The sequence below is a fragment of the Hesperophylax consimilis genome, chromosome 19 (genome assembly GCF_061612785.1).
Source record: "Hesperophylax consimilis isolate HC1 chromosome 19, BYU_Hcon_1.0, whole genome shotgun sequence".
NCBI lineage: Eukaryota > Metazoa > Arthropoda > Insecta > Trichoptera > Limnephilidae > Hesperophylax > Hesperophylax consimilis.
In genome coordinates this window covers 2,457,114-2,484,921 of record NC_142854.1, presented here as the reverse complement: position 1 = coordinate 2,484,921, position 27,808 = coordinate 2,457,114, and the positions used below count along the sequence as shown (strand labels likewise).

The following is a 27,808-nucleotide window of genomic DNA, read 5'->3' as shown; positions in this document are numbered from 1 at the left end:
ACGAAGATAGACTCAAGGAACTAAGATTACCAACCTTACAAGAAAGAAGAGAAAGGGGTAACTTGATCGAGACTTTCAAAATTTTATGTGGACATTACAGTTGCCCTAGCATCCAAGAAATCTTCACTACTAATAAAAATATAAATCTCCGTGGACACTAAAAAAAAATTAAAAAACGCCTTTTGCATCTAATCCTAGAAAACACTTCCTTGCAAATAGAGTAGTGGATGCTTGGAACAAACTCCCACAACATGTCATCGATGCAACAAATATAAATCAATTCAAAGCTCTATTAGATTCACATTTGGAGAGAAGAAAGGACTTATTTCAAACATAAAACAACTCAATTACTGTCAAACTTGTTGTGAAATCAGATATGAGCGCATCAGCAGAATGCTGCCTGCTCATTACATGATAATAATAATAATAATAATGAAAAATTTATTAAATTAATGAATCTTAAAGAGACCCATGAGTCTTGATGAGACCCATGTTGCAGTAAGAAGGACATAAGAACGTGCCGTGGAAGCGGCCCTACACTGACCTCATAAACAAAAAGGTGGCTGTAAGTTTTCAATGGTCACAATCTGATATACGAGAACTTTCATGTTTATCAACCTATTATAATAAAAGTGGGTTCCTGCTGCATTTTTGCTTATGACAGCAGCATATTCAGTTTAAACTCTTGTACGGTATTACATTAAATTACATAATCATTCGTCAATAAAATAAATTACATAATCATACGTCAATAAAATAAATTACATAATCATCCTTGAATGAAATAAATTACATCGAGCGATGACGCGAATAAAACAGATTCGTTTTACCTTTAAATAATAAAAAATATATTATATCGCGATTTTTAATCGATAGCCTAATATGTATTACAATCTTATCTTTTCTGACAGCTGTAGATAGTAAAGATGTTCATACATCATACATGGTGTCCGGAAACTAGTGTTACAAGCGGGAAACTTGTGAATCTACATCATAATTGTGATAGAATTTTTTGGTTTAACTTTTTTTTTATTTCAGCTTCGAATAAATCGAATTCAAATTTGGATTTTTTTTAAATCGATCGTACGGGCCTACTATCGGCTGCTATTGAGGACCTGGCTACAAGTTTTTTTGAAAAAAAAAAGGTTTTTTTTTTACTCTCCTTGTGATTGGATTCACCAGTTTACCGCTTTTATCGCTGGCTTCTGGATTCCGTTTTATTAATGTAATATTTTTTAAAAGGTGTATCGGTTCTAAAGCAAAGATTTATCAATAGAATATTTGTCTGTAGAGATATTTTTTATCCAACGTACCCAGCGCTGAACAGACAATTGACACTGAAGTGAAATGACTGAATGCTAGAAGTGTTACTTATTCTTATTTTATTTTATTTATTTTTTTATTTTTTTTAAAAGAAAGACAAACATTCCCGGGTTACGAATAACCTGACTATTTGAAAATCTCCTACTACCACTACAGAAAGCTGAAAATGTTGCTTGTGTTGTGATGGAGGACTTAGCCAGCCGAGGAATTGAACACACTACGCCTGGGTGGGACCCAAAGTTCACATCGTCGTGTGTGCTAAAACATTTTAGAAAAATTCATATTAAAAAAATAACTTTATATGGCAAATATCATGACATATCTTTAAATCTAAACAATCACAAACAAAACATCAATATTTGTCATATTTTCAATCTCAGCAATTAAATTCGGAATTTTGTTGTAAAGTTGGACGCGCCAGGTACATTAGAGATTTCTGCGTGCTTGATTTCTTGCTTGTAAGCAATCAAATTTAGTATGCATTTCTCGTCTCGTGTCCGTGTATCTCGTGATTATAATTTATTTTTACTTTCATTTCCTTGGACATGATCCCTATGTTAATCTAATGTATAATAATAACATAATAATAATAATATTGGACAATTTTTATAGCGCCGCTTTTGTGAGTTATCACCTCAGGGATACAATTAATTACATTCAGTAATATAGTTTGCTTCACTATCATAAAATTTAACATGTCTCCTATCCGTGTGTATATACAGGGTTTTCCAATAAGAGGTGAAATTTTGAATATCTTGTTATTTCGGTAGATGTCGTTTTGAAGCTGTCATTTTTTGACATTTGACAAGTAGAAACTACGCCATTAATAAAAATGGAACGATACACGCTTCAAAAACGCATTGAAATTATTAAAATTCACTTGAGTGAATCAAATGCAAATCATCTTGAATGATGAGGCCCATTTCCACCTCGGTGGCTTCGTTAACAAGCAAAATTGTCGCATCTGGGGCTCGGAAAACCCAAGAGTTATTGTTGAAAAGCCTCTCTATCCTCGACGTGTGACTGTTTGATGCGGTTTATGGTCCGGCGGAGTCATTGGACCTTACTTTTTCGAAAATGAGGCTGGAGCAACAGTTACGATAAATGGATTGCGCTATCGAGAGATGATTAATGATTTTTTATGGCCGGAATTGGATGGTATTGATCTGGACAACGTTTACTTTCAACAAGACGGCGCTACGTGCCACACAAGCAACGAAACCATTGATCTTTAATATTGAATATCAAAATAACACCTCTTATTGGAAAACCCTGTATATTGTGTTTCAGTATTATTCTCATTGCTTTATTTTGCAGTATTTGCATTTTTTTAAATTTTCTCTTCATTGCAGAGAAAAATAATACTTGAAAAGTAATAGAAGTGTGGTGAAATGATTGTATTATATATATATATCATCTGACATGTTTCTTTACTATAAAATTAACGGTAATCACCAGATTTTATTTTTCTCTTTCTTTTTAATAATACGTTTATGAGAATTAATTCAAATGTCCAACATTGAATTAATTCGCATAAACGCGCGCTGCTTATTTTGTGTTTATGCCTTCTTCACTTACGTCGTTAAGATTCCGAATTTATTTTAAAGTATTTATTTGTTAGGGTAAATTCGACCGCAGGTCTGTCCAATACACCTGGGTCGCGCGTCGCATATTTTTGTACACGGCTACTTGACTTACGTCGTTATGATTCCGACTTTTCAGGATATTGTGTCGTCTTAAGCCTCCCGTATACCCAATTTCTACCGATTTATAACAAGTTTCCCGTTAACGGCTAAAGTTTTTAAGTTCCATAAAAATATAGTGTTATTTTTTAAGATAATATCCATCCATTTGTTATGCCGAAACGTTAATTATATGAAATTCCCTCGATATAAAAAAATCCGCTCCAAAAAAAAGTAAGCTCCGAAAATTATTAAAAACACGTTTTGTTCTGTTATTCATTATGTTATAGGCATGAAAAAAGTCAGTGTATCTTTAAATGCAACTAAAGCTTTTGTCGACAGATTTTTGCTCTATTTCAAACGAGTCGTGTTTTATTAAATATTTTCACCATTTTCGCTTAATTATATTTTAATATTAGCGCGTTCCCTTTAACATTCATATTTACATATCTTCCTTTCAAACCATCTTTGTACGCCTACTTACGGGGCTTAAAGAAAAATTGAACTCACTCCGGGCTCAAGAACAGGTCTACATTACACTTCTGTCTGTTTTTCTCTTCAGTTGTACGCAGATTCCGCCTTTCTTCCCACGTTTGTAATATGAAATATCGTGCAATCGGTGAATCGTGAATAAATGATTAAATTTCACCCTTTGCAGCGATGTAGTAGGTATTTCTATTGATAATATCGTTTTTCTTGTATCCTGGTATTCAATAACTTTTAAGACTACTCTGATAACGGTAAAGACATCATTTTACAATAAATGAAACTATTTAGTCTCTATCTCAACGAAACATGAAACAGCAACGATCGCAACTAATCGAAACTTCTTGTCTTATCAACCAACTTATTCGGTTTTTGATAAGAAGACAAATGTTGCCTACTTTTATCAAAAACTCTGCACGCCACCTGGTTTCATGGTTTTGTAGTTTTAAACTGGAGTTTCTCTTTGCAAATTGACTTGCCATAATATGTCCAAAGGTTTTGTTTTAACAATACTGTGTTGTTTCAGATTGGTGTAGGTGCGCAGTAAGACGAAGGGGGGCCAATGCGCGGCCCGACATGGCCTTCATGATGAAGAAGAAGCGGTACAAGTTCAGCGTGGAGTGCTGCGTGGAGGAGCTGACCGAGGTCCCCTTCGTGGCCGCCGTGCTCTTCGCCAAGGTGCGCCTGCTGGACGGGGGCAGCTTCCAGGAACACAGCTCGAGGTAGGCATTCTGTTTCTTCCTGTCCTTGTCTCATTTATTCATAGCCAATTAGATTATAATTCCGTTGTTTGGTCTCCTCAACATCACCAGTTAGAGTATAAATCCTTTGTTTGGTCTCCTCAACATAACCAATTATAGTATAAATCCGTTATTTGGTCACCTCACCGTTACCAATTAGATTATAATTCCGTTGTTTGGTCTCCTCAACATAACCAGTTAGAGTATAAATCCTTTTTTTGGTCTCCTCAACATAACCAACTATAGTATAATTCCGTTGTTTGGTCACCTCAACATAATCAATTTTAGTATAATTCCGTTGTTTTGTCTCCTCAACATAACCAATTATAGTATAATTTCGTTATTTTGTCACCTCAACGTAATCAATTAGACTATGATTCCGTTGTTTGGTCACCTCAACATAGTCAATTTTAGTATAATTCCGTTGTTTTGTCTCCTCAACATAACCAATTATAGTATAATTTCGTTATTTTGTCACCTCAACGTAATCAATTAGACTATGATTCCGTTGTTTGGTCACCTCAACATAATCAATTTTAGTATAATTCCGTTGTTTTGTCTCCTCAACATAACCAATTATAGTATAATTCCGTTATTTCGTCACCTCAACGTAACCAATCAGACTATAATTCCGTTGTTTGGTCACCTCAACATAACCAACTTTAATCTCCTGAGAATTCAGCGATAGTTTTTATTATTTATTTATTTAACGTTGAATTATTCCCTTAAAACAAATAAACTACACTTTAAAAAAATAGAATACTGTTTTTTGAAGTTAGATGAAAGACTCTTTCAGATTTTTAAATCAACGCGCAATTAAAAATGTACAAATTTGGACGCAAACCTAAATAAAGTTTTCGAAGTCGCTTACCGATGGTTTTTATCGTGTAAACTGTAATTACTGCTTTACAATAAACTAAAAAAACATTGTGATAAGCGATAATCACTAGTCTGAAACACAAATATCTTACAAGATTTTTTCAATTTATATTTGTTTTTCTGTGTAACAGGGTGGCCACAGACCTGGAAAACCGGGAAAACCGGGAATTATCAGGGAATTTTACCGAACCGGGAATTATCAGGGAAATGTCAGGGAATTAAAAAATATTTTTAAAATATCAGGGAATTCCAAAAATAAAACGAAATTCGTTATTTACGATTTGTGAAGTCCCAAAGTTGTGTTTTATTACTTTTACTTGCGGCGTGTGTAACAAAAGATATGCCGACAAAGACAAACTAGATAAGTAGGTATTTTTTATTATTATTTTCGTAAATAGCCCTTGCAACACAATCATGTCGTTAACCACCCGCCTTGGTTTTTACCCTATACTATGTAGGTGCGAAATCTGTAAAGAAAAAGCTAGCAAAGTTACAACAAAGTGTCAAAAGGGTCGGACACCCAGTACGGTCGTAATAAAATTTAAAGATCATCATTATCAACATTTTTACAAAGTGTCAATACAGTAGAACCTCGTTAATTCGAAATCCACGGGACATCAAAAATCAAATTTCGAATTAACGAATTCCCACTTAATTCGAATTTTTATGAAAAAAAAAAAACGCCGAAAATCGATTTTCTCGGCCGCCCCTTCAAATCCGGGTGGTATTTTAGTTTTAAATTCGTATTAATACCAATTATTTCTTTATTTTCGCGGCCGATTACCGTAGCGGCGCACAGTGGGCTGAAAATCGGCTTTCATAGACATAGAGACTTGAATTTTCAAGGGTATTTTTTTGGCTAGAAATGGATTCTGCTGATCATTACTATGCTATAAAATGTCGTACGAAGCAATTGCGTGTACAAATGAAGGAGTTATAATTTTTTTAAGAAAAATTTGTATGGCGCTGACATTAAAAATGAGGCTATCTCTGGAATCATAAGGTTGGCCGTTCTATCCTTACATACAGATAATACTACTATTTATTTGTATTTTTTTGACATACTTCATATTGTCGCGCAAGGTGCGATTTTTTTTTTAAAAATCCTCAAAGTTGAAAAAAACCCTTTTTAATGTTGATGATTCATTTTAATGCTTAAATGCTTTTAGGCTTGCAGTGTAAATAAAATATTGTAAACTAGACAAAGCATACTCATATGTAAAGCATTTAAGCATTAAAATGAATCTTCAACATAAAAAAAGTTTTTTTTTCAACTTTGAGGATTTTTTAAAAAAAAATCACAAGTTTCGCCACAATACGAAGTATGTCAAAAAAATACAAATAAATAATAGTATATTTGTGTGTAAGGATATAATGGTCAACCTTATGATTCCAGAGATAGCCTCATTTTTAATGTCAGTTCCATACAAATTTTTCTTAAAAAAATGATGACTCCTTCATTTGTACACGCAATTACTTCATACAAATTTTATAGCATAGTAATGATCAGCAAAATCCATTTCTAGCCAAAAAAAATACACTTGAAAATTCAAGTCACTATGTCTATGAAAGGCGATTTTCAGCTCACTGTGCACAGTGTTTTGGCTTGGAGTGTAAATAAAATATTGTAAACTAGATAAAGCATACTCATATGTAAAGCATTTAAGCATTAAAATGAATCATCAACAAAAAAAAGATTTTTTTTCAACTTTAGGATTTTAAAAAAAAAATCGCACCTTGCGCCACAATATGAAGTACGTCAAAAAAATACAAATAAATAGTAGTATTATCTGTATGTAAGGATAGAACGGCCAACCTTATGATTCCAGAGATAGCCTCATTTTTAATGTCAGCGCCATACAAATTTTTCTTAAAAAAATTATAACTCCTTCATTTGTACACGCAATTGCTTCGTACGACATTTTATAGCATAGTAATGATCAGCAGAATCCATTTCTAGCCAAAAAAAATACCCTTGAAAATTCAAGTTTCTATGTCTATGAGAGGCGATTTTCAGCCCACCGTGCGGCGGGCCCTTTAAATTCAGATATTCGCAATAAATTCGTAAAAATGCTATATTTTTACGCGTAAATCGAGATTTCACTGCCGATTTCGGTCGCGGCCTACCCTTTAAATTGAGATATTCGTAAAAATACGATATATTTCCGCGTAAATCGAGATTTCGCGGTAATTTTCCGTCGTAGCCGGCCCATAATTCCAAATATCTGAATTTAAATTCGTAAAAATACGATATATTTCCGCGTTAAACGAGAATTCGCGGCCGTATTCCGTCGCAGCGGGGGCCATTGAAATTCAAATATTCGAAATAAATTCGTAAATATACGATACATTTACGCGTAAAGTGAAATTTCGCGGCCGAGTTTCGTCGCGGCCGACCCTTTAAATACAGATATTTGGTGTAAACTCGTAAAACTCCGACATATATCTGCGTAAAATGTATTTTCTCGGCCCTTCAAACTCGGATATTCGAAATAAATTTGAAAAAATACAACATCCAGTGTAAATCGATTCAGATTTTCAAAATAATAATACTAATTAGGACGATGTATAACCACGTAAAAATACATTTTTCGGCGTTTTACCGCCACGGCTGACTTTTAGATTCAGATTTTCGCAAAAATCAATTTTTTTCGAATTTCACGAACAAATTTTCGTGCGCGGAAAAAAATAAATTACGAATTAACGAATTTCGAATTAAAAAAAAAATTTTATGAAAAAATATTTCTGCGGAAATTTTTTTGGCGAAAATTTCGAATTACGCGTTTTTTCGAATTATCGGGGTTCTACTGTACTTACTTTTGTTTATTTGTCTATTTTTGTCTGGTCTTTTCATTTGTACACAAATCGTCTTCAGGTGAAATATCATAAATTTGTAATAAGTGTATTTTGTTTTGAATAGATCATTGTGGTGCAAGGAAATAATAAATGCTTTAGATGACGGAATTCCCTTTATTTATGTATCTGTTCTAATTATCTGGCGTAGATGAAAATCGTGTTTCAAAAATAAAATTTTGAACGATATGTCCTTATACCAAATAAAACATATCAGGGAAAAATATAGAAACTGCCCTGGAAAACCTGGAATTATCAGGGAATTTTGAAATCCGTTTTTTGTGGCCACCCTGTGTAATGATTATTGCTTATAATATGTTGTTATCTTTTGTGGTTTGCATAAAAACTTGTCTTGTAAACATATGTTTACCTTTAATAAAAAATATTTAAAAAATCATCTTTAATTAGTCTAATAATTCTATAAAATATTTCAGAAGCGTCTATTGTAAACTTTTAAATATAAATACAAAGCGCAGTGTTCTGTCTTTCTAACACGGTTTAAATCATATATCTCACATTGATACAAAATGAGATAGCATAACTTTTGTGGTCCGTGTCAGGCCGGGAGAAATATCTCCCAAAAGATTCTACGGTAGTTTGATGTCAGGGAGAAATATCTCCCAAAAAGAATACGGTTGTTTGATGCGTGGAAGAAATATCTCCCAACAAGACTACACGGTTGTTTGATGTCTGGGAGAAATATCTCTTAACAAGACTACACGGTTGTTTGATGTCTGGGAGAAATATCTCTTAAGAGGAAGGTAAATGCTAAATCACTATTTAGATTAATCTTTGCTACGAATCGGTATACATTATGAATACCAAAAAATATATTCTGCATAAATTGAAGCTTTTTCTTTCTTTATTATTGATCGGAATTAAAATAAAATTATTGGTTGCGTTACAAAAAATATAAACGTAAACCACTAATAATTTTGTTTTTTCTTGAGGTAACTAAGAACTCATATAAGAAACACCTTTAAAAAAATACCGTTTTATGGCTAAGATTATTTTTTATAATTATTATTGACTAACTTTTTTTCATTCATATAAAAATATTCAACAAATAAATAAAACTCACTTTGGCGCTTACGTCAAATATATCCAGACTCCGCTGGTCAAGCAATTGTCGCCTCTATTCGTGGTGATATAAGACGCAAACATTCTAGGATCTGTACAGAAGTCCGCGGAACGTGGCACGGAACAGAAGTCTGTCTGTGACAGTTTTTTCGACGGTTTTTTCTTGTCGGCATTATTTTTGGTTACGAGTATTATTAGTTCTCAAACGGTGAGGGAGTTTTGTGTGATATTTTGTGATTATTGATCCAAGAAATAACAGGAATATGCCAAGTGGGAATCCTCCTTTGATGGTCGATGCAATCAATGACAAACTAAAAAAAACACTCTCTCAACCTCCAACAACGCGTAAATTAACATATTCAGAAAAAATACCAGATCCGTGTGATGTTGTAGAAGTTACGCCTATAAAGCAATCATCATCAATGGAGTTACAAAATGGCATAATTACAGACGATGTGTCATCAACAATTGTTACTGATTTCAACTCTATTGATATTGAGAATGTTATATCATTTGAGAAATTTTAGGTTTATGAATATGCTACATAAATTCACAATATAAGTATTTTTTGTTTTTCCAATTTTTTTACATTATAATAAAAGCAGGTATAAGTACATTTTTTTAAATACATGTATAGCTAATATGTTCTAATTAGTGGTAACAATGCCTCCCTAGTTGAGAAATTATCGTGATTAGAGAGGGAGTACTATAACAAGTTGATATTACATTAAATATTTAATAGTTGCTACAATTAACATGCATGTAGAATTATATACTCATGCACTATTTATAGAAAAAAGAACTTAAGAATTGTTCCTTGATAATTTCTAATACTGGATATTTGTTTGGTAATTTGATTGTTCTTCAAAAATTATTTTTAAATTGAATTTAAAAAATATATTAGCAACATAAATTTGATAAAAGTATTTAATTTTTTTTAAATAATATATGTAAGTGACATTTCAATGTAACGTATTATTAACAAATAGTTTATATGTATTAATAATGCATACAAATAAAATCAATAAAAAATATACAGTTATTATTAAACGTAATTATTATATTAATCACTAATATCCCCACAGTTTGAGTCCATCCGGCAGTCATAGCTCTGCCGCTGTTGTCAAAATAAGATTGATAGTAATCGTCAACCGGTTAAAAAGGTATAAGTAGGAATACGGAAGCATTGGCAAACGAGGAGGCCTGGTCGGGCGCTTCCTACGTATTGCAGGTACATAGTACGCAGCTACTGCAATTACTTGTCTCGTTCAAATAAGACCAAAAAATGTGCACATTTTATATTCTGTTGGAAGGGGTAGAAACCCAAATATGTTTGGCGTTTATATTCGCCTTAACAAGACTACACGGTTGTTTGATGTCTGGGAGAAATATCTCCCAAAAAATATCTCCGCGTTAGCAATATTCATTGCGCGTGACAAGCGGCCGTCCCAGCAATGTTAATTTGCACCTTGTTCCGAAAGTCGACAACAGGTACACCCGCGAAAGACTCGCAATGTTTCTTCTAATAAGTAGTCATCCAGTTTTACGTTCATTTAATCCGTCGTAAATGTGGCAATGTATCGAGAAAAAAACGAAACCAATGGATTTTTCATATGACTCGTGCGCCTTGCAAACAAACCAGTTTACGTGTCGAGAAATTTATAAATAAATTAGTACAAACATTGCGTGTACAACTTACAGCACGCGTGTCCGTCACAAAACTAGGAAATCATTTCTTATAATAATACTAGCTGTATCCCTAGTATTATTATAAGAAAAGATTTTCTATGCAGATAGAGATAGCACGTGGTGCTTTTACATCTAACAGATGGCGTTGTTTTTCAAAAACAGCGTGTTTGTCCAACAGATGGAACTGTTTTTCAAAAAAGTGTATTTCTACCTGTCACAGCACAGAATGCAACGTTTTGTCAAAATTTCAAAGCAATCGGCGGAGAACTTTCAGAGATTTAAGATTTTGAACAAACAAACATTTACATTTTTTATTTGTAGATAGATGCATTGGAGTAATCGAAATAAACTCTATTTTAACAGCGGAAAGTGTACAATTATGTGCTATACAAGGGCTAGGAGTACTCTATATTATAACTATAAAATGTCTGGTACCTCGTTAAAACATATTTCATTAATGAAGGATTTAGGAATCACTTTTGACACACGCCTGACATTCCGTTCTCATATCGATTCGGTGTGCAACTCTGCGATGCGAATGCTAGGCTTTTTGTAATCTGCAACGCAACATCTTTTTCCAACACAGCAGTCATAAAAATGCTCTACTTCACTCTAGTTCGCAGCATTCTCGAGAGTGGATCAGTAATATGGGGACCCGATGATGCCCTCTACTCAAATGATGTAGAAAAGGTGCAAAAAAGTTCATGCGGTACCTGTACAAGCGAGAATTTGGGTACTACCCTTTGTTGTATCCCTCGGATTTCCTCGCGGGAATGCTGGGACTAAATCGTCTTGACGTTAAGAGAAAAATTGCAATGGTATTAGTAGCACACAAGCTGCTAAACGGGCAGATTTGCAATCCTTATGTTCTGAAAAAATTGTCACTTTATGTCCCCGATAACTTCACCAGAGCGAGGCAACACGGGCTGTTTATTTTTCCTAGAGGCAGGACCAACCTACCAATGATCATGCCTATGGGGAGAATGACCTCACTATTAAACCTTTCTTCCGAAATTGACATTTTTCAATCGAATCTCAATCATTTCAAGAGCGAAATAATGGTATTCTTTAGCACCTGTCATTGTTAATGTACCTATTATATTACATAATTAATGTTATTATAATTAAGCTATTAACTAAAAATTGTGGAATGTAATTGGTTATATATTATGTAAACTGTTTTTCACAATAAAAATAAATAAATAAATATTCGAAGTGGAACTTAACCCACTTTCGGTCATATGCGAACGAGCTGAAACTCACCAGACTACTGTTCACAGAACTAGTGTCACAATTTGGCACGAACAGATTAAATGAACAGAATGGGATATTTTCACTTTTTTTTTCGAAAAAAATATGCGATATGAGGGCATTTTTTTAATGTTAACGAATGAATTTTCAAAACAACACGTTCGTTTTTATTCGTGAAGTCGGTGACGTTGCTGGTGTAAGCCGTCTTACCAGCATGCTGTCGTTGTAGCCAGATGCAACTGATTCGGAATGTGCAGTCTTAGATCGTTAAAATTACACATGTTTAGTACAATGATCAGAGTCAGAAAATAAACATATCTTCCACGCACTTTTAACGGTATTCACAGCTTGTATAATAATGATATAGGTGTGTACATTACATTTTATTTGTTTAAGAGTACAATTTACACTCTAGAATATACATTTATAGTATTGCTTGTATTAGCAATTTACAAGGTGTGTATTTTTGAGTGCTGACTCTAAACGATGTATTTGTTTAGATTTTTATTAAAATTCACTAGTAGTTTGACCTTGTAGGTGACCTTGGCCATTACGTTCGTGTTAATGCACAACTCATTGGGATGGTCGCTTTTGTCAGACCGAGGTCAATATAATTATATGGAAGTACTTATAATATAATACAGAATTGCACCACAGTCATGGGAAATTTATTTGCTTATTGCTTCCTGGGAAACAGTCGTTTACCGGCTTCAAAGCTAAATTCTGCCAACTATATTTTTACACATGATAGCTTCCGATGGCATTATCGAACTGGTAGTTAAAACACCATTATTACATATGGTTTTTTTTAAATAAATTAAAGAGTAAAACCTTTTTTGATAATTGAAGACAATAAAAGCGACTCTCAAACGAAAATTTGGAAAGGGAAAAGTCAGAAAAATCTTGCCGGAGTTTTGCTCTACCGCTGAGCTAATTCGGCCACATCCCCTTTGGTCATCCTTTGACTGAGAGTTATCAACATTATCTTCATTTTCCAGTTCTCAATCGAAGTGCAGTGATTTTCTCTGTTTAAATTTTACGTTTAAGTCGCGAATATTGTGTTTTCGCCAAAAAACTTTTGTACACTTTTTTTAATAGTTTTTTTATGCTTTCCATTCCGTTCTTTTACTTAGTATTTTTAAGTTTTCAGCAATATCAGATTACTTGAAGTCTTTTTTAAGTGTAAAAGTTCTGGGACTACCATAATATCTACTTCCCAGTGCCCAGAATACTTAATGTAGGGTTATGTTATGATGTAGATTAATTAGCGAACAATTCAATTTATCACTTAATAAATTGAAAAAATTGTTGCTGGGGCAGTTCAGTTATGTACAAAAAAGTTTTTTTTTTTACATATGCACAACAGTAATATAATTGTTTATAATTATATTACTGTTGTCTTCCTATATAGAAGCCTCTACAAAGGTCGTTAAAAATAAATAAATATGGTCACGGAATCGAACTAACGGATTCTCTACCAGAAATTTAATTTTTTCAATGTTGGTCGAAATTTACGTAAAAACTGTTTATTTTCCAAAAATGTATTATGAAAGCTATTTAAGAAATTACCAAATTAATCGTACACACCTAAAATTAATCACGAAATCAGACTTTCTAATTTTTTTTAATTTAATTATAAAATTTTACATTTTATAACTAGTATATATACTTATTCTAAAACTACTCAAATAATATTCTATTACCTACGAACTAATTTTGGACTTCACAACATAAACACATGAAAAGCTGCAAATAACAACAAATACTTGAATGTAGAATTGTTACACACAACCTTTTCATTCAAATAAGTAATTAAAAATATATTCAAGGTCAATAAATAAATAAAAACGTCAATAAATAAAGTAAATTAATAAATCCGTTGAACATGACAAAAGCCCAATGTCAACTTTGTCTAAAATATCCCATTATGTAATATTATTAACGGAATTATAGACAGCCCTGATTTACTGAGTCTACTAGATCTAGAACTACTCGATCGAAAATTATTTTTATTTGCAACGATAATATCACGACGGAGTCATTAAGGTACTCTCTTATACCTAAATTGCATGCAGTTGGCAATCCTTTCGCAAAAATTGTCGATCTTCAAGGGCACCGAATATAGTTCAAGAAGGACATAATAACATATCTCCTTAATAATAACAATTATGGTTAGCATAATATTATTCTTCTGCATGGGTTCTATTTTTAAATCAAATTTTACTTTTAATTACAGTTCATATTATCACATGTCTCTAAAAGCCCATATGGACGTATAATATTTGAATAATAATATATACGCATACGTGGAAACTTAATCAATACACTGATAATTCATTCCACACCTGATCGATGTTAATAATTCGTCCTTGACATACCTAGGTAGTTTGTAACCACATTCGGACATGACATGTGTAAATATTTAATGTGTAATTATCAAAGATTATTACGAAAACGTGCTGTCGGATAAATAATGTTTCTCAGGTACATATCGTGTTATTATTATTTGCATTCTGTGCACGAGATTTGATTTGCAAATACGTATTGAAATTTACAGACGTAATTCCTTAATACGTGGCTACGCATTGCTATCACCGTCGGTTGAGGAGGCAGTCAAATATTTTTAATATATTACGGCACTTGAACAGGTGAATTGTAGGGTGAATGAGATCAGAGTTGTATCTGCAGATGTGATGGCATCGGAATCTGAAAATGTCTACAACGAACGGAAGAACAGCGTGTAGACTGTATTTCGTTGAAATTAGAAATGAACACGGAGGAATAGCTTGTTCCTGTTTAAATACTTTTATAGTATTCATAGTTTTAAGTACGATACGCAAAAAGGGTCGCGGCTTATTTCAAAATGCACGATTGCACAAAAGGTTGACGCTAGCAGCGTTTGATTTCTAGCAAAAGGCTGGGATTATAACATAATATCCCCAAAGACATAAAGATGGTCTGCATTATCTGCCTATACTTTTCATCGTCGTCTGTTTGCAATAATGATAATAATGAGTATTTATTATCTTCCCTTTTTGTAACAAATAGAGATGGTGATGTCCTCACTGGGATTTCCCGTGCCGAGGATGTCATTTACATGTTATTAAAATTTAGTAGTATAATAATATGAAGTAATTATAAATATATTGACATGTGTTTGTTTTTTGTAGGAGAGTGGTAATTGTCCAAAACTTGTCTTCGTTTTTGCTTGTGGGATGTATTTTTGATTGAAGGATGTAGTGATTTTGTTAGGTATGTTCGTTAGTAGATCAAGTGTATTTTTTTAAAGTAAGTATGGTTTTAGCATAGAGTTGTTTAAGTGACATGATGTTTAGATTATTAAAAATTATAGTAATATTATAATTACATGGTGTTTTTTTGTTCAATTGAGTTGTTTCGGTTTCAGTCTGTATTTGGTGTCAGTATATTATCTATTTCTAATATCCTATGTTTTGCTGTTAGTTTTGAATGAGAGTGGGATTTGTTGTAGAGTTTAGTACCATTGTATAAAAAGTTTTTTTGCCAAAATGTTGTATTTGAGATCTTTTGTATACGTGAAGTTGTTATTTCTTGTATTTTGTATTTGTGAAGTAGTATTGTTTTAGTATCGATTTGTTTAATTGACATGATGGTAAGTTTGTTAAAGATTTCGTCAGTGCTAGTTATTACGGGGACTTACAGAATAATTTTCGTTATCGCTTTTTAGGTTTCAATGAGTTATTTTAGGATATTGTCATTTGCACTGCCTATCCGATCATACCGTATTATAAAAATTAAAGGTCAACAAATTTGATAGACCTGCCTAAAAAGGCGCTATTAAATGTTGTTTTATTCTGCTGTTACTTTGACCTCTAAATCCCCTGTTACTTCGAATCCTCCTGTTACTTTTAAGCTTTTAACCCCCTGTTACTTTTAACGTCCTGTTTGATTTGAACCTTTGTTTACTTTCAACCCCTGTTACTTTTAACCGTTTGTTACTTTTAACCGCCTGTCACTTTTTAACTCTGTAACCTAAAACACCCTGTCACTTTTAACACTCTTTTTAACCACGTATTACTTTCTACCACCGTTAATTTGAACCCCCTGTTACTTTTAAAACCCCTTGTTACTTAGAACCCCCTTATATATACATTTAACCTTGTGTTACTTTCAATAATAATACTTGGTTGATTTGTACAGCGCCGTTTTTGTAAAAAAATCACCGTAAAGGCATTCAAATAATTTAATCTTCTTTTTTTTTTTAAATTTAAGTCACGGTTTCAGGAAAATCGTAGTACAAGTGGGAAACTAGTGAATATACGACACATTTGGAGTCGATTTTGTGGTTCGAATTGAGTTTTCGTTTTTAAGTAAATCTAGTCCAAACTTACAATTTATATTGGTCGAATTTGAAAAAAAAACTCAGTAGCTAGGGCGTTAAAATCAGCTGTTTTATGTATTTTGAAATGGGCCGAAGCGTAAACCTGCTCCAATTTTTTCGTAACCCTGCCGAATAAAAAGGCAAACAAATTATATCAAGTGCTCGGGTCGAAAAAAAATGCCCCGAGTTCTCTATGCGATGTAGATTCATTAGTTTCGCGTTTGTACTAGACGTTTGTACCGGACATCGGTATGACCCCCTGTTACTTTTAACCAGAGATGTGCTTTATTTCAAATAAATCCATTTCAAATGGAAATGCAAAATGGGTATTTTCCATTTTGCAGTTTAAATGCTTTTCTAAAAACTATTTTGCATTTTAAATGCTTTTTTGCAACATTCTTCCTACTATCTCCACTCATCTTTTTTTCATAAGCCCCAAATATCAGTCGGTCCTCAACCTCGCTATGAGAGATAATTTACATTTGTCAAGTTGCTCCCTGGTAGAAGCCCTGGCAATTGAGTGATACCATTACAAAAAATACTGATTCAAATACTGAACATGGGGCCATGACGCTGTAATATTAAATGTTAGATAGTAGTTTCTATGTTTTTACGTTGGCAACATTAGTCCCGCGCAAATTTTTTGTGGTTTCATAATCTGTAGTGGTGTTTTTGGAATTACCATCATGTAATATGTTTGTTCTACATTGATGTCCATTATTAAATGACAAAATTGTTTAAAAATTCTATAATTATTTTGATTGTTTGACCTGAGAAACCATTTTGCATTTTCAATGCATTTTGAAAATAGGTATTTTGCATTTTGCATTTGAAATGCTTTTCTAAAAATCATTTTGCATTTTGCAAAAAAATTTCAAATGGAAAAGTTTTGACCCATTTCCATTTTGCATTTCAAATGGTTTTGGGTACCCATTTTGCACATCTCTGCTTTTAACCCCTTATACTTTGAACCACTATTAGTTTCAAACCCTGCTACCTTGAACCGCCTTTTTATTCCGATCTACTCTTTCTCTGTACTGTGAACACCCCTAAGTATTATAAGTGATGTGCGTGGTAGATTACTAGTTCCCGTTTCCCGGTGGCGTGACACGGAGCAGTATCAGGGCTGTCACGATCATTAAATTAACCCATTCAGTGGTAGCCAATCACTCCGATATTAATTAAATGTAATTTGTGAAACGTTAACCACTTAATAGTAATCAAACGATAGCTGGCGAAAATGTGCCTTATCTTTTTTCTATATTTTCTGTCTGACTATGTACCTACGTATTATGATTTTTACTCTTTAAAAAAAAAACTTTTGTATATTACATATATTAATTCAGGTTTTGCAATGGTTTATTTTGTATCTTATGATTTATAATGCTTGTGGATGGAAGAGGAGTTTACACTTGGAAAAAAATAACGATCTTACAATATATTATGGTAAATGCATAATTTTCTAATGTAACCAATCACTGGAGCGATTTTTGACATATTAATAATAATACTAATATTTGTATGATTTATATAGCGCCGTTTTTGTGCAAAATCACCCCAAGTGCTCTGTACAAATATAGAATGCACTTCTACAATGATGTACTAACTATATATGGAGATAATATGTATACAGTACCATACTTACCTAGTAGGTCATTTGAGATTAACAATTAATTAACATTAACTAATTGTATATTAGCGAAATTTAGTTAAAGGATTTAGGACATAATTGGAAAATTGGATATAATTGGACTTTCATTCAGGAATGGTATATTTAATTTAAGGGTATGACAGCTTAAAGAGGTAAGTTTTTAGTTTAGACCTGAATTCTGTTGGACTTGTTATGGATTTTATTTCCGGAGGGAGTTTATTCCAAACCTTCGGCCCAGATGCTCCGAAAGCGCGTCAGAGATCATCAAACATAGTATTTGGCTTGCGCTTAGGTTCCATCAGTCTGCCTATAGCTGATGATGTTGCTGATCTAAGAGTTGACTGCTTCAGACCAGTGTTTTCCGGGACGCATAGTTCAGAGATGTAGGGTGGGGCCATTTCATTGATGGATTTAAACACCATCCAGCACAATTGTACTGGATTCTTTCAGGGCACTTGAGCCAGTGAAGGTTACGAAGGTGTTCTGAAATGTGCGAACATTTTGAAACCCCGGTTATGAGCCGTGCTGCTGTATTAAACACTGATTGAAGTTTGTCAATTTTTTTGGAAGGCTGGCATAAATGCCGTTGCAGTAATCGAGACGTGAAACTACGTAAGAGTTGATAAGTAGTTTTGTTGCTTCTGTAGGAAGGTTTCTTCGGACAGACTTGAGTTGTCTCGGGTGAAAAAAAAACGGGCCAAGTTTGCAAAAACGTTTTGAGCGATCGCTTGTCAAAACGTGCCGTATTTATATAACCTAACAATATGAGATAAACGGTGAAATCTAGTGGATTCATTGGATTTAAACCACAGAAAGCAGTTTCATATAAACATACTACAGGATTTTCCAATAAGAGGTGTTATTTTGAATAGCCCGCTATTTCGGTAGATGTTACTTTTGTAGCTGTCATTTTTTGACATTTGACAAGTAGAAACTACGCCATTAATAAAAATGGAACGATACACGCTTCAAAAACGCATTGAAATTATTAAAATTCACTTGAGTGAATCAAATGCAAATCATCTTGAGTGATGAGGCCCATTTCCACCTCGGTGGCTTCGTCAACAAGCAAAATTGTCGCATCCGGGGCTCGGAAAACCCAAGAGTTATTATTGAAATTGTTATTGTTGAAAAGCCTCTCTATCCTCAACGTGTGACTGTTTATTGCGGCTTATGGTCCGGCGGAGTCATTGGACCTTACTTTTTCGAAAATGAGGCTGGAGCAACAGTTACGGTGAATGGATTGCGCTGTCGAGAGATGATTAATGATTTTTTATGGCCGGAATTGGATGGTATTGATCTAGACAACGTTTACTTTCAACACGACGGCGCTACGTACCACACAAGCAACGAAACCATTGATCTTTTACGATTGAATATCAAAATAACACCTCTTATTGAAAAACCCTGTATGCTAACATATGAATATTTTGTGGAATAGTATTAATTAAATAATATGGTGTGTAAATGACACCAATCGAGTGGATAAAAATACTTGTTAATTTAATGTTATGGGTTATATAACCGAATAGAGTTTCCTAGTAGCTCCACCGCTCTTTAGAGATAGCCGCCACTGCCCAACCTAACCTAATCTAAACTAACCCGAAAAGATTGTGCATTCCTGATTTATTAGCAATAGCCACCCCTTCCTCGCGGGGTGGTTGGGTTGCCTCATGGTGGTGCTGCATTAGCCTTATTATAATGTCGGGTTAATTCCACGTGCGGGGGAACTATTGATTTACGTTCATTATGTCTAAACTACCTGCGCATTATTTATTTGGACACTAATGCACGTCTGAATAAAATAGAAATCAGATTATTAAGGCGATGCCATACGTAGTAATGCAAAGTCACTTGTTTTTGGTTTGAAAATTTGGTCGCCTAGAAATGTTTCAGATGCTTTAATTAAATACTGCGAGTAGAATACATCTTAGCCTTTGAAATAATCGAGTATTTTTTAGATAAGTCTTTTTATAAGCCCAGAAAAAAGTAATGTATAAGGCCTATGAAAACTGCTTTAATGTTCAAAATCTCCTACTTACGAACCCATTTTCGGTTATGATTTTATTGTATAATGTGGCAAATTAAGTTATTTTTAAAATGATCGAAAAAAATTAAATATTTATGCTTGAACATCCACAAAATAAAATAAAAGGCACTTTTTGACCATGTTTTTTTCTTGCATAAATCAAAACAGGCGGATGGTGTTAATCGGGAATTTAAATCTTATCGCCATCTACGTAAGGGTTGTTATTGATAGCGGCTCAATTCAAAATATTACACGACGTAGTGCATCGCCTTAATGCTTTTTTTAATCTCTTTGCCTTTTCTATGACGTCATTTTAACAATCATTGGCTACCAATCGGGTTCAAATCCTAGCTTTCGCTTGTAAATTTTATTTTCTTAATTTGTGTTATTTCACAACATATTAATTTCAAAATTTATATTTAATTCACGCCCTGAAGGCTTTTATATGTATCCATTGTTATAGGTAAGTTGTTTAGGAGTACAATAATATGTGTGTAGTACATAACATAATAAACTATAAGAACGATGTTAGCAGGTGCAATAAGTTTTCATAAGCCCAGTATATCAGTCGGTCCGTATCCTCGCTATGTGCCACATTCCTCGATCAAAGTTAGCCAGAATAGTTCCCTTTTTAGACACCAAGGCGCTAGCAGTAACGAATGTCAAATATGACGTTTACGTGATAAATTACGTACCTACATCTCACAGAAATATAGGTAAATTGCATTATTTTATTAATAGGGACAGTTATATTCATTGAGCGATGAAGGATGTTGACGTTATTAAATGATAATAGACTAAAATAGACAAATAGTCTAGTAAGGTTCATAATTTCATGAATAGTCCATTGACTCCAGCAAAACAAATACTATTATTTTTTAATGATAAACTAATGTTTGCCTTGTTTATAATACAAGGTTTCTAATGCATGGCACAAAGGATAAAAAATTATTGCAAGCAATAATTACTCTCCTAAATATAATAAGCAATAATTGTTGATTTAAATACTAGTACATATTGAAATATTTTGCGGGTTGGGAATAAGCCGACGTAGCTTAGTGCTTCAGAGCACCTGACCGGCAATCAGAAGGTGCGGGTTCAATTCAGATCAGCAGCATTTATTTATTTTTTATAATATTATTATTAGATTTATAAAAACAGCATATTTTTTAACAAGTTCTGCTGTGTAATTATTATTATTACGCGTGACAGCTGTTTCGCCTTCTGAAGGCATTATCAAACTGTCGAATTATCATTATCAAACTGACAGTTTGATAATGCCTTCAGAAGGCGAAACAGCTGTCACGCGTAATAATAATTACACAGCAGAACTTGTTTAAAAATAAACTGTTTTTATAAATCTAATAATAATATTTTTGAATCTATAAAAAATTAAAATTAAAATGGAGTTCTACAAATTAAACTTGATAGCAATAAATAAAAAATCAGCATTTATTTTTACTCTTTAGATATTTTCAATTTGTATGGATATTTCAGACGATTTTGTGCCATGCATTAGAAACCTATAAATTATAATATTAAAACAAATACTATTTAAAATTAGTATCCTCGCATGATCAACTCAATTCAAGATCAAGATACAACATTTGCATCTCCAACATGTCAATGTAAATGCATCAACGACGATGAAGTTGGTTTATCAATATATAATAATAATAATAATACTTGGATGACTTGTATAGCGCCGTTTTTGTGCAAAAACACCTCAAGGGCGCTGTACAAACTTATAATACATTTCTACAGTGATCTATAATAATAATAATAATACCTGGATGACTTTTATAGCGCCGTTTTTGTGCAAAAACACCTCAAGGGCGCGGGTGATGTTATTACTTAACTATTTATGGAGAAAATATACAGTACAATACTTACCTGGTAGGTCACTTGAGATCAACACTTAATTAACATTATCTAATTGTTTATTGGCGAAATTTAGATACAGGAATTAGGACTCAATTGAAAAATTGAATATAACTGGACTTTCTCTTAGGATTGGTATATTTTTTAATTTTTTTTAAAAAATATATATATATATTTTTTTTTTTGTATTTCTTTGGCATTCACTATGTAACAATTTCTAGACATTTTTTTGTTTTTAATGAGCTTCCATTATTCACAATGCACACCTGTTACGTATAAATTCCTTTATAAAATTAGCGACCGGTTTCGACACGTCCGTGTCATCAACTAGCTATTTTAAAACTAAATTTAAAACTAAATAATAAACAATAGATAAGCCCTCTAATACGTAATAAATGTGAATGGAAACAAATGTCCCATTTAGCCCAAGCGCCCAGCTCTGTTTCACTTACACTCGCCTGACATTGTACATCTACATCCCATTTGAATTTCGTGAACACAGTTTTGTATGGAAATTTAAGCTTCAGATAATTGAAAAAAGGTACTTCTACTGTTTTTTTTATTATATGCCGCCGAACAATCACAGGACGATTAAATGTGTCTTAGGATTTTAATCATTTTTACAAGAAGAAAAATGAGTATCGCTGATTTATTGAAATCCTGTTAAAAACATGATTGCAATCCATTTCCTAATAAAATATTAGCCCATTCAGAATATATCGGAACACGTGTTCATGCTGCTGCGCTTTCCATGATAAATATAAATGCGACAATATTAGGATTTTTATGAACACGAGTTCCGACATCCTAATAACATATACATGTTTTACCGAATGTTTGTTAGGAAACCTGTTATTCGTTAAATGCCTGCAGTCCCTGTTTTTATCAGCCAAGCCATTTATTCAGTAACGCTCGATTTGCCTGTTTCCAAACACCTTTATCGTTGATAATCTTAAGTGGCCCCGCCCACTTTCATAGACAATAAAATGACATAAAAGTAAAATCTTTCAACGTTAAATAAAATTGGCAATACAATAAATAGGAAATACGAAAAAGAATGCGTGAACCAAATGACATTCGACAATTCGCTGTCATTTTTCACTCTGTTGACACTTTTTATAACTAACCCTTTTACTGAGCCAGAGGTTAATCCAGCTGTTTGGTTCCTCTAGCTTGATAGGATAGTTGCATTGGAAAGAGCGTAATTGTGCATTTGAGGAATGTTGAGCCAAAATTTCGTTGAACAGTCGATCAGTAGTATTGGGAACAGCGGCCGTTAGGTATTCAAAAGAAACGTTTGTTGATCTTTTATATCTTTACCAATATACGTTTTTAGGCCATAATTTCTCTGAAGAAAATTATTTCCCTGAGGGCGAATATTTTTCACTCAAGTTTCTTATTTGAAAATCGAGAACTCGCCTTTGTTAGGTCCTTTCAATATAGGCCACATTGATACGGCGCAGTCTGCAAGTAGGCGATAATACCTAGATCTTGTTCGGCTCCCTCCACAGAGCAAACTGCTATCTACCCTGCACACTGTGCAGTAATACTGTACTGTACAGTGAGCTGCAGATGTTCCCCAGGGGCTGTTACACGAGATTGCCTTTGTGTTTGAATTGAAAATGTATGGAATTTAGATGGGACAGCCGGCTTCTTTAATACAGGGTTTTTCAATAAGAGGTGTTATTTTGATATTCAATCGTAAAAGATCAATGGTTTCGTTGCTTGTGTGGCACGTAGCGCCGTCTTGTTGAAAGTAAACGTTGTCCAGATCAATACCATCCAATTCCGGCCATAAAAAAATCATTAATTATCTCTCGATAGCGCAATCCATTCACCGTAACTGTTGCTCCAGCCTCATTTTCGAAAAAGTAAGGTCCAATGACTCCGCCCGACCATAAACCGCACCAAACAGTCACACTTTGAGGATAGAGAGGCTTTTCAACAATAACTCTTGGGTTTTCCGAGCTCCAGATGCAACAATTTTGCTTGTTGACGAAGCCACCGAGGTGGAAATGGGCCTCATCACTCAAGATGATTTGCATTTGATTCACTCAAGTGAATTTTAATAATTTCAATGCGTTGTTGAAGCGTGTATCGTTCCATTTTTATTAATTGCGTAGTTTCTACTTGTCAAATGTCAAAAATGACAGCTTCAAAAGTAACATCTACCGAATTAGCGGGCTATTCAAAATAACACCTCTTATTGGAAAACCCTGTATTATAGTTCTTTTTGTCTAGTTAAAATTTTTTTTAATTAAATCCAAACTAAGAACATTTTTAAGGTTGGTAGGTTCATATTTTGGGTTAAATAATAAAAGAAAAAATGAACATCAATACTTTCGCTTCATTATCACTGGACGATTATTTCCATTTCCGGAAATTGAAAACATACTTCTTATCGTTATCTAACTGTCCCATTTTTCTGTTTATTTACTCGTTCTTCATAATATATTATGTTATTTGATAAATAATTACTTCTACGTAGTGTAATAAAAATGTTACTATAATGTCGTGTTTACACTTGGCCAGTGTTTAAGTAAAGTAAGTCACTGCTAATATAATTATATTTCAATAATTCAGGAACATTTATAATGTTATATAAAACCCTTGGTAGATGTCAACTTGGGTATAACTTTACATTATGGTCTCCATTTTTCAATATTCATTCAGATAACATTGAAAAGATTCTACGGATGTTTCTAAGGTTTCTAAACTGTAAATTGCATATTCTTATACAAAACATTGATTACAATTACCTCCTGGATAAAATGTCTCTATTGAAAATTTCAGAAAAAATAATAAGCACAGATTTAATACTTTTACAAAGAATACTACATTTGTAATTTACAAATTGATTGTCCCGAATTCCTTCAATTTATTAATATCAATGTTCCCAAGACACCAGGACACTAGCTTACCAAAATTCTCCGATTCCGAGACTTCAGAGTCTCTGAAACAAATATTCTGATCTGGGTGATATATTTCATCTTAAAACTAATCAGTATAAATTTTGTATATTCTATTATTTGTATTCTTCTAGACACACATAGACCTATGTACCCATATAATTTCTTCGCTTTTACTATTTTGTTTTGTTGAATCTTTTAAATTCAATTATATGCATATTTTTGACTATGAATTTTGTTATGTGTTTTTTGCAACCTTTTTTGTCATTATTCTGTTGCGTTTTTCACTGTTTATGTGTTTTCTGTGTTTTTTGCAACCTTTTTTGTCATTATTCTATTGTGATTTTCTTTGTTTATGTATTTTGTTCTGCGTTTTTTTTCAACCCTTTTTGTCATTATCTTTACATTTTTATTTATTGTATTATTTTTTAAGTGTTTACTTTGATACAAATAGCTTGTAATGTTTTTAAAGAAAAGCCCACTAAGGCGTGTAATAAATAAATAACAGATCGCGGTGCAGTATTACTGAAATTGTAAAAATAAAAACTGTTACAGACAACAAACTGCTAATAGTTTAGCGGGTGTAAAAAAAAACAAGGTCTAATTAAAGGAGGAATCATGGACGTAATTCCTCTCGTCAAAAAATGATAATTCAGCTGCTAAAAAAAATATAATATAAAAAATGAGCGTGGAAAGTTGTTCGTGGTAGTTATGTTAAAATATATATTGTATATGTTTTTTCTCATCTTTGTCCTAAGTTAATCGCATATTGTATAGCAGTTTTTTCGTCTAAATTTTTTCATCTTTGTTCTTTTAAATTATTAGTTAAATATGTTATTTCACATGGTCATCCCACATATTTACTAGTTTATTGAAATAGCTTACTTCAGCTTAGGTACGCATTATTCATGCACCAATATTGTTTGTAAAATGATTAACCTCGACAAAGGCTAGTCGTAGTGAGGTTAATAATTAAAATGTAAATGTAACAGTGATACCGCATGTAAACAAACAATAGAATCAATACATTTGGTGGTTACTTCTGTTCCTAAACGATAACTACTTACCACTGAAAGCATTGACCACAAAATGAATTGAAATTTAATTAATTTCTCGAGTAAATATTATTTATTATCAGGACAAAAGCAGGTGCATGAACACGTGTTTCGGCATATTAGGAATTTACTAAAGGTTTGGGGAAAACGGCCGGCAATACCGTTTTCAACCGGATTACCAATAATTTGTAGAGATTAGCAAGCGATATTGAGTATTCACCACAGACATAGGAATTAATAGACGAGAAGATAATGGCGAGGGGTAAAATCAACTGTTGAAGAACGAAGGGCGTAAGGCTGACTGTGATTCGTCAATAAATCAATCTGACAGTAAATAGGCATCTCGCATTATAATATCACCATTTACTTCTTAAAAGTAAAATCTGCTTTTGAATGAATAGACATTTTTACATGGGAGCGCAAATTACTCGCCACGTTATAAACAAATTTGCGAAGTCCAAATTCGGCAAAAAAATTCGGTTCTATTTTCAGAGTCGAATATTTCGTTTAAGTATTTAGTTAAGACACTTTTATAAATGTTCATAATTTACTTCCCAGCAATCAACCAGCTTTGTGTTTCGCGTCCAGACGTTTCTCGATGTGATAGTAACAACTGATTCATATTATACGATGTGAATATGCTTAAAATAAAGTAAAATAATGCTTATATATGGAATGTAATACGACAATTGGGTTTATTCTCTTTTTCACATCTATTTTTACAAGTTTTCATAGTACAAGTCAACATTTTGACGTGTTATTTCGTAAAATGAACCGATGATGCCTCGACCATAGTTCGCACAAGAATGATGACGTCACGTTTTCAAATTTCACTTGAAGCCATACGCGAGCACAGCCGGCTCCAATGGAACCGGTATGGGGAGTGGGGATAATACGCTTTTAATCACTTAGGGCAGGTCTACTAATATTCATATGTCTATGGTATTCACCGTGTATGTTGACTGTCGCCGAGCTACGATCAAACAGCACAGACCATCAAAGCGGCAAAGCGCCATGCTTAGATGCGATTTGCAATACTGTCGATGGTGGCTGGATGCTGGATACGCATTGTGCGCGCAGTTTCAATCTAATAATATCTACTTTATGGCCCATCTCCCTTCTTTGTATTATTATCTATGGTTGTACACGCACACGATAGTTGGTAAATGTTTGTGGGCGGATCCGCCATTGACTATTCGCGTCGCCCACACGCCGCCTTATTGAAGCGATACACTTTGATGACTAATTCATAATAATAACAATCACAGTGTTATGTGGGTCAAATTTTTTTCAATTTATTATTATTTCAATTTCACTTTTCGGGAATTAATGAATGCAAATGGAAACTATCCCGCTTCCCGAGCTGAAACTCAGCGGATAGACTCGTTGTCGATAACAATACACTCTGTCAACTTTTGGTGGCATTCACACTCGCACAAGCGGACGTATACGCGTTTCTCTGAAATCGGATGACGTTAATATACGAAATAAATGTCGGTCCTACCCGATCGGCATTTGGCGACATTTTGAAATAAACGTATAAAACAACTTTGCTTTACGGGTTGATTTTGTTGTAATTTCTTAAAAACTTTGGCCACTAAACCGTTTCAATATTAAATAACCACGAATCTAGGAAAACCTGATTGTCCTGCGGCCAGAGTTTTTTTCATCAATAAGTTGTTGATTTAAAATACTCGAATAATAATTCTATATTCACAATCGTAATTGACCATCTGAAAACCCATGAATCTAACGTCTAGTCTAGTGAAAACGCACGTACTACGGCCAATAAACAGTTGCATGTATCAATCAGTCTCTATCTTCTGTAGTCATTTTTGTAACTTCGTGCCAGCATGTTTGAAGCAAAGTGATTAATTTTATTTATTTACTAGCTGATGTACCCGGCTTTGCCCGACTTTTCTCATCTTTCTCTAAATTTA

At 33.4% G+C, this 27,808-nt stretch overlaps 1 protein-coding gene across 1 annotated transcript in view; it reads left to right on the top strand.

Moving 5' to 3' along the window:
- Nucleotides 1–27,808, top strand: part of LOC149414643 (uncharacterized) — a 220,273-nt gene that overhangs the window by 63,298 nt on the left and 129,167 nt on the right. Inside the window, exon 2 of the mRNA XM_089643555.1 lies at nt 4,018–4,213. Within this exon, the coding sequence (XP_089499681.1) occupies nt 4,068–4,213 (146 nt within the window). The 5' untranslated portion in view covers nt 4,018–4,067. The remainder of the gene's footprint in view (nt 1–4,017; nt 4,214–27,808) is intronic.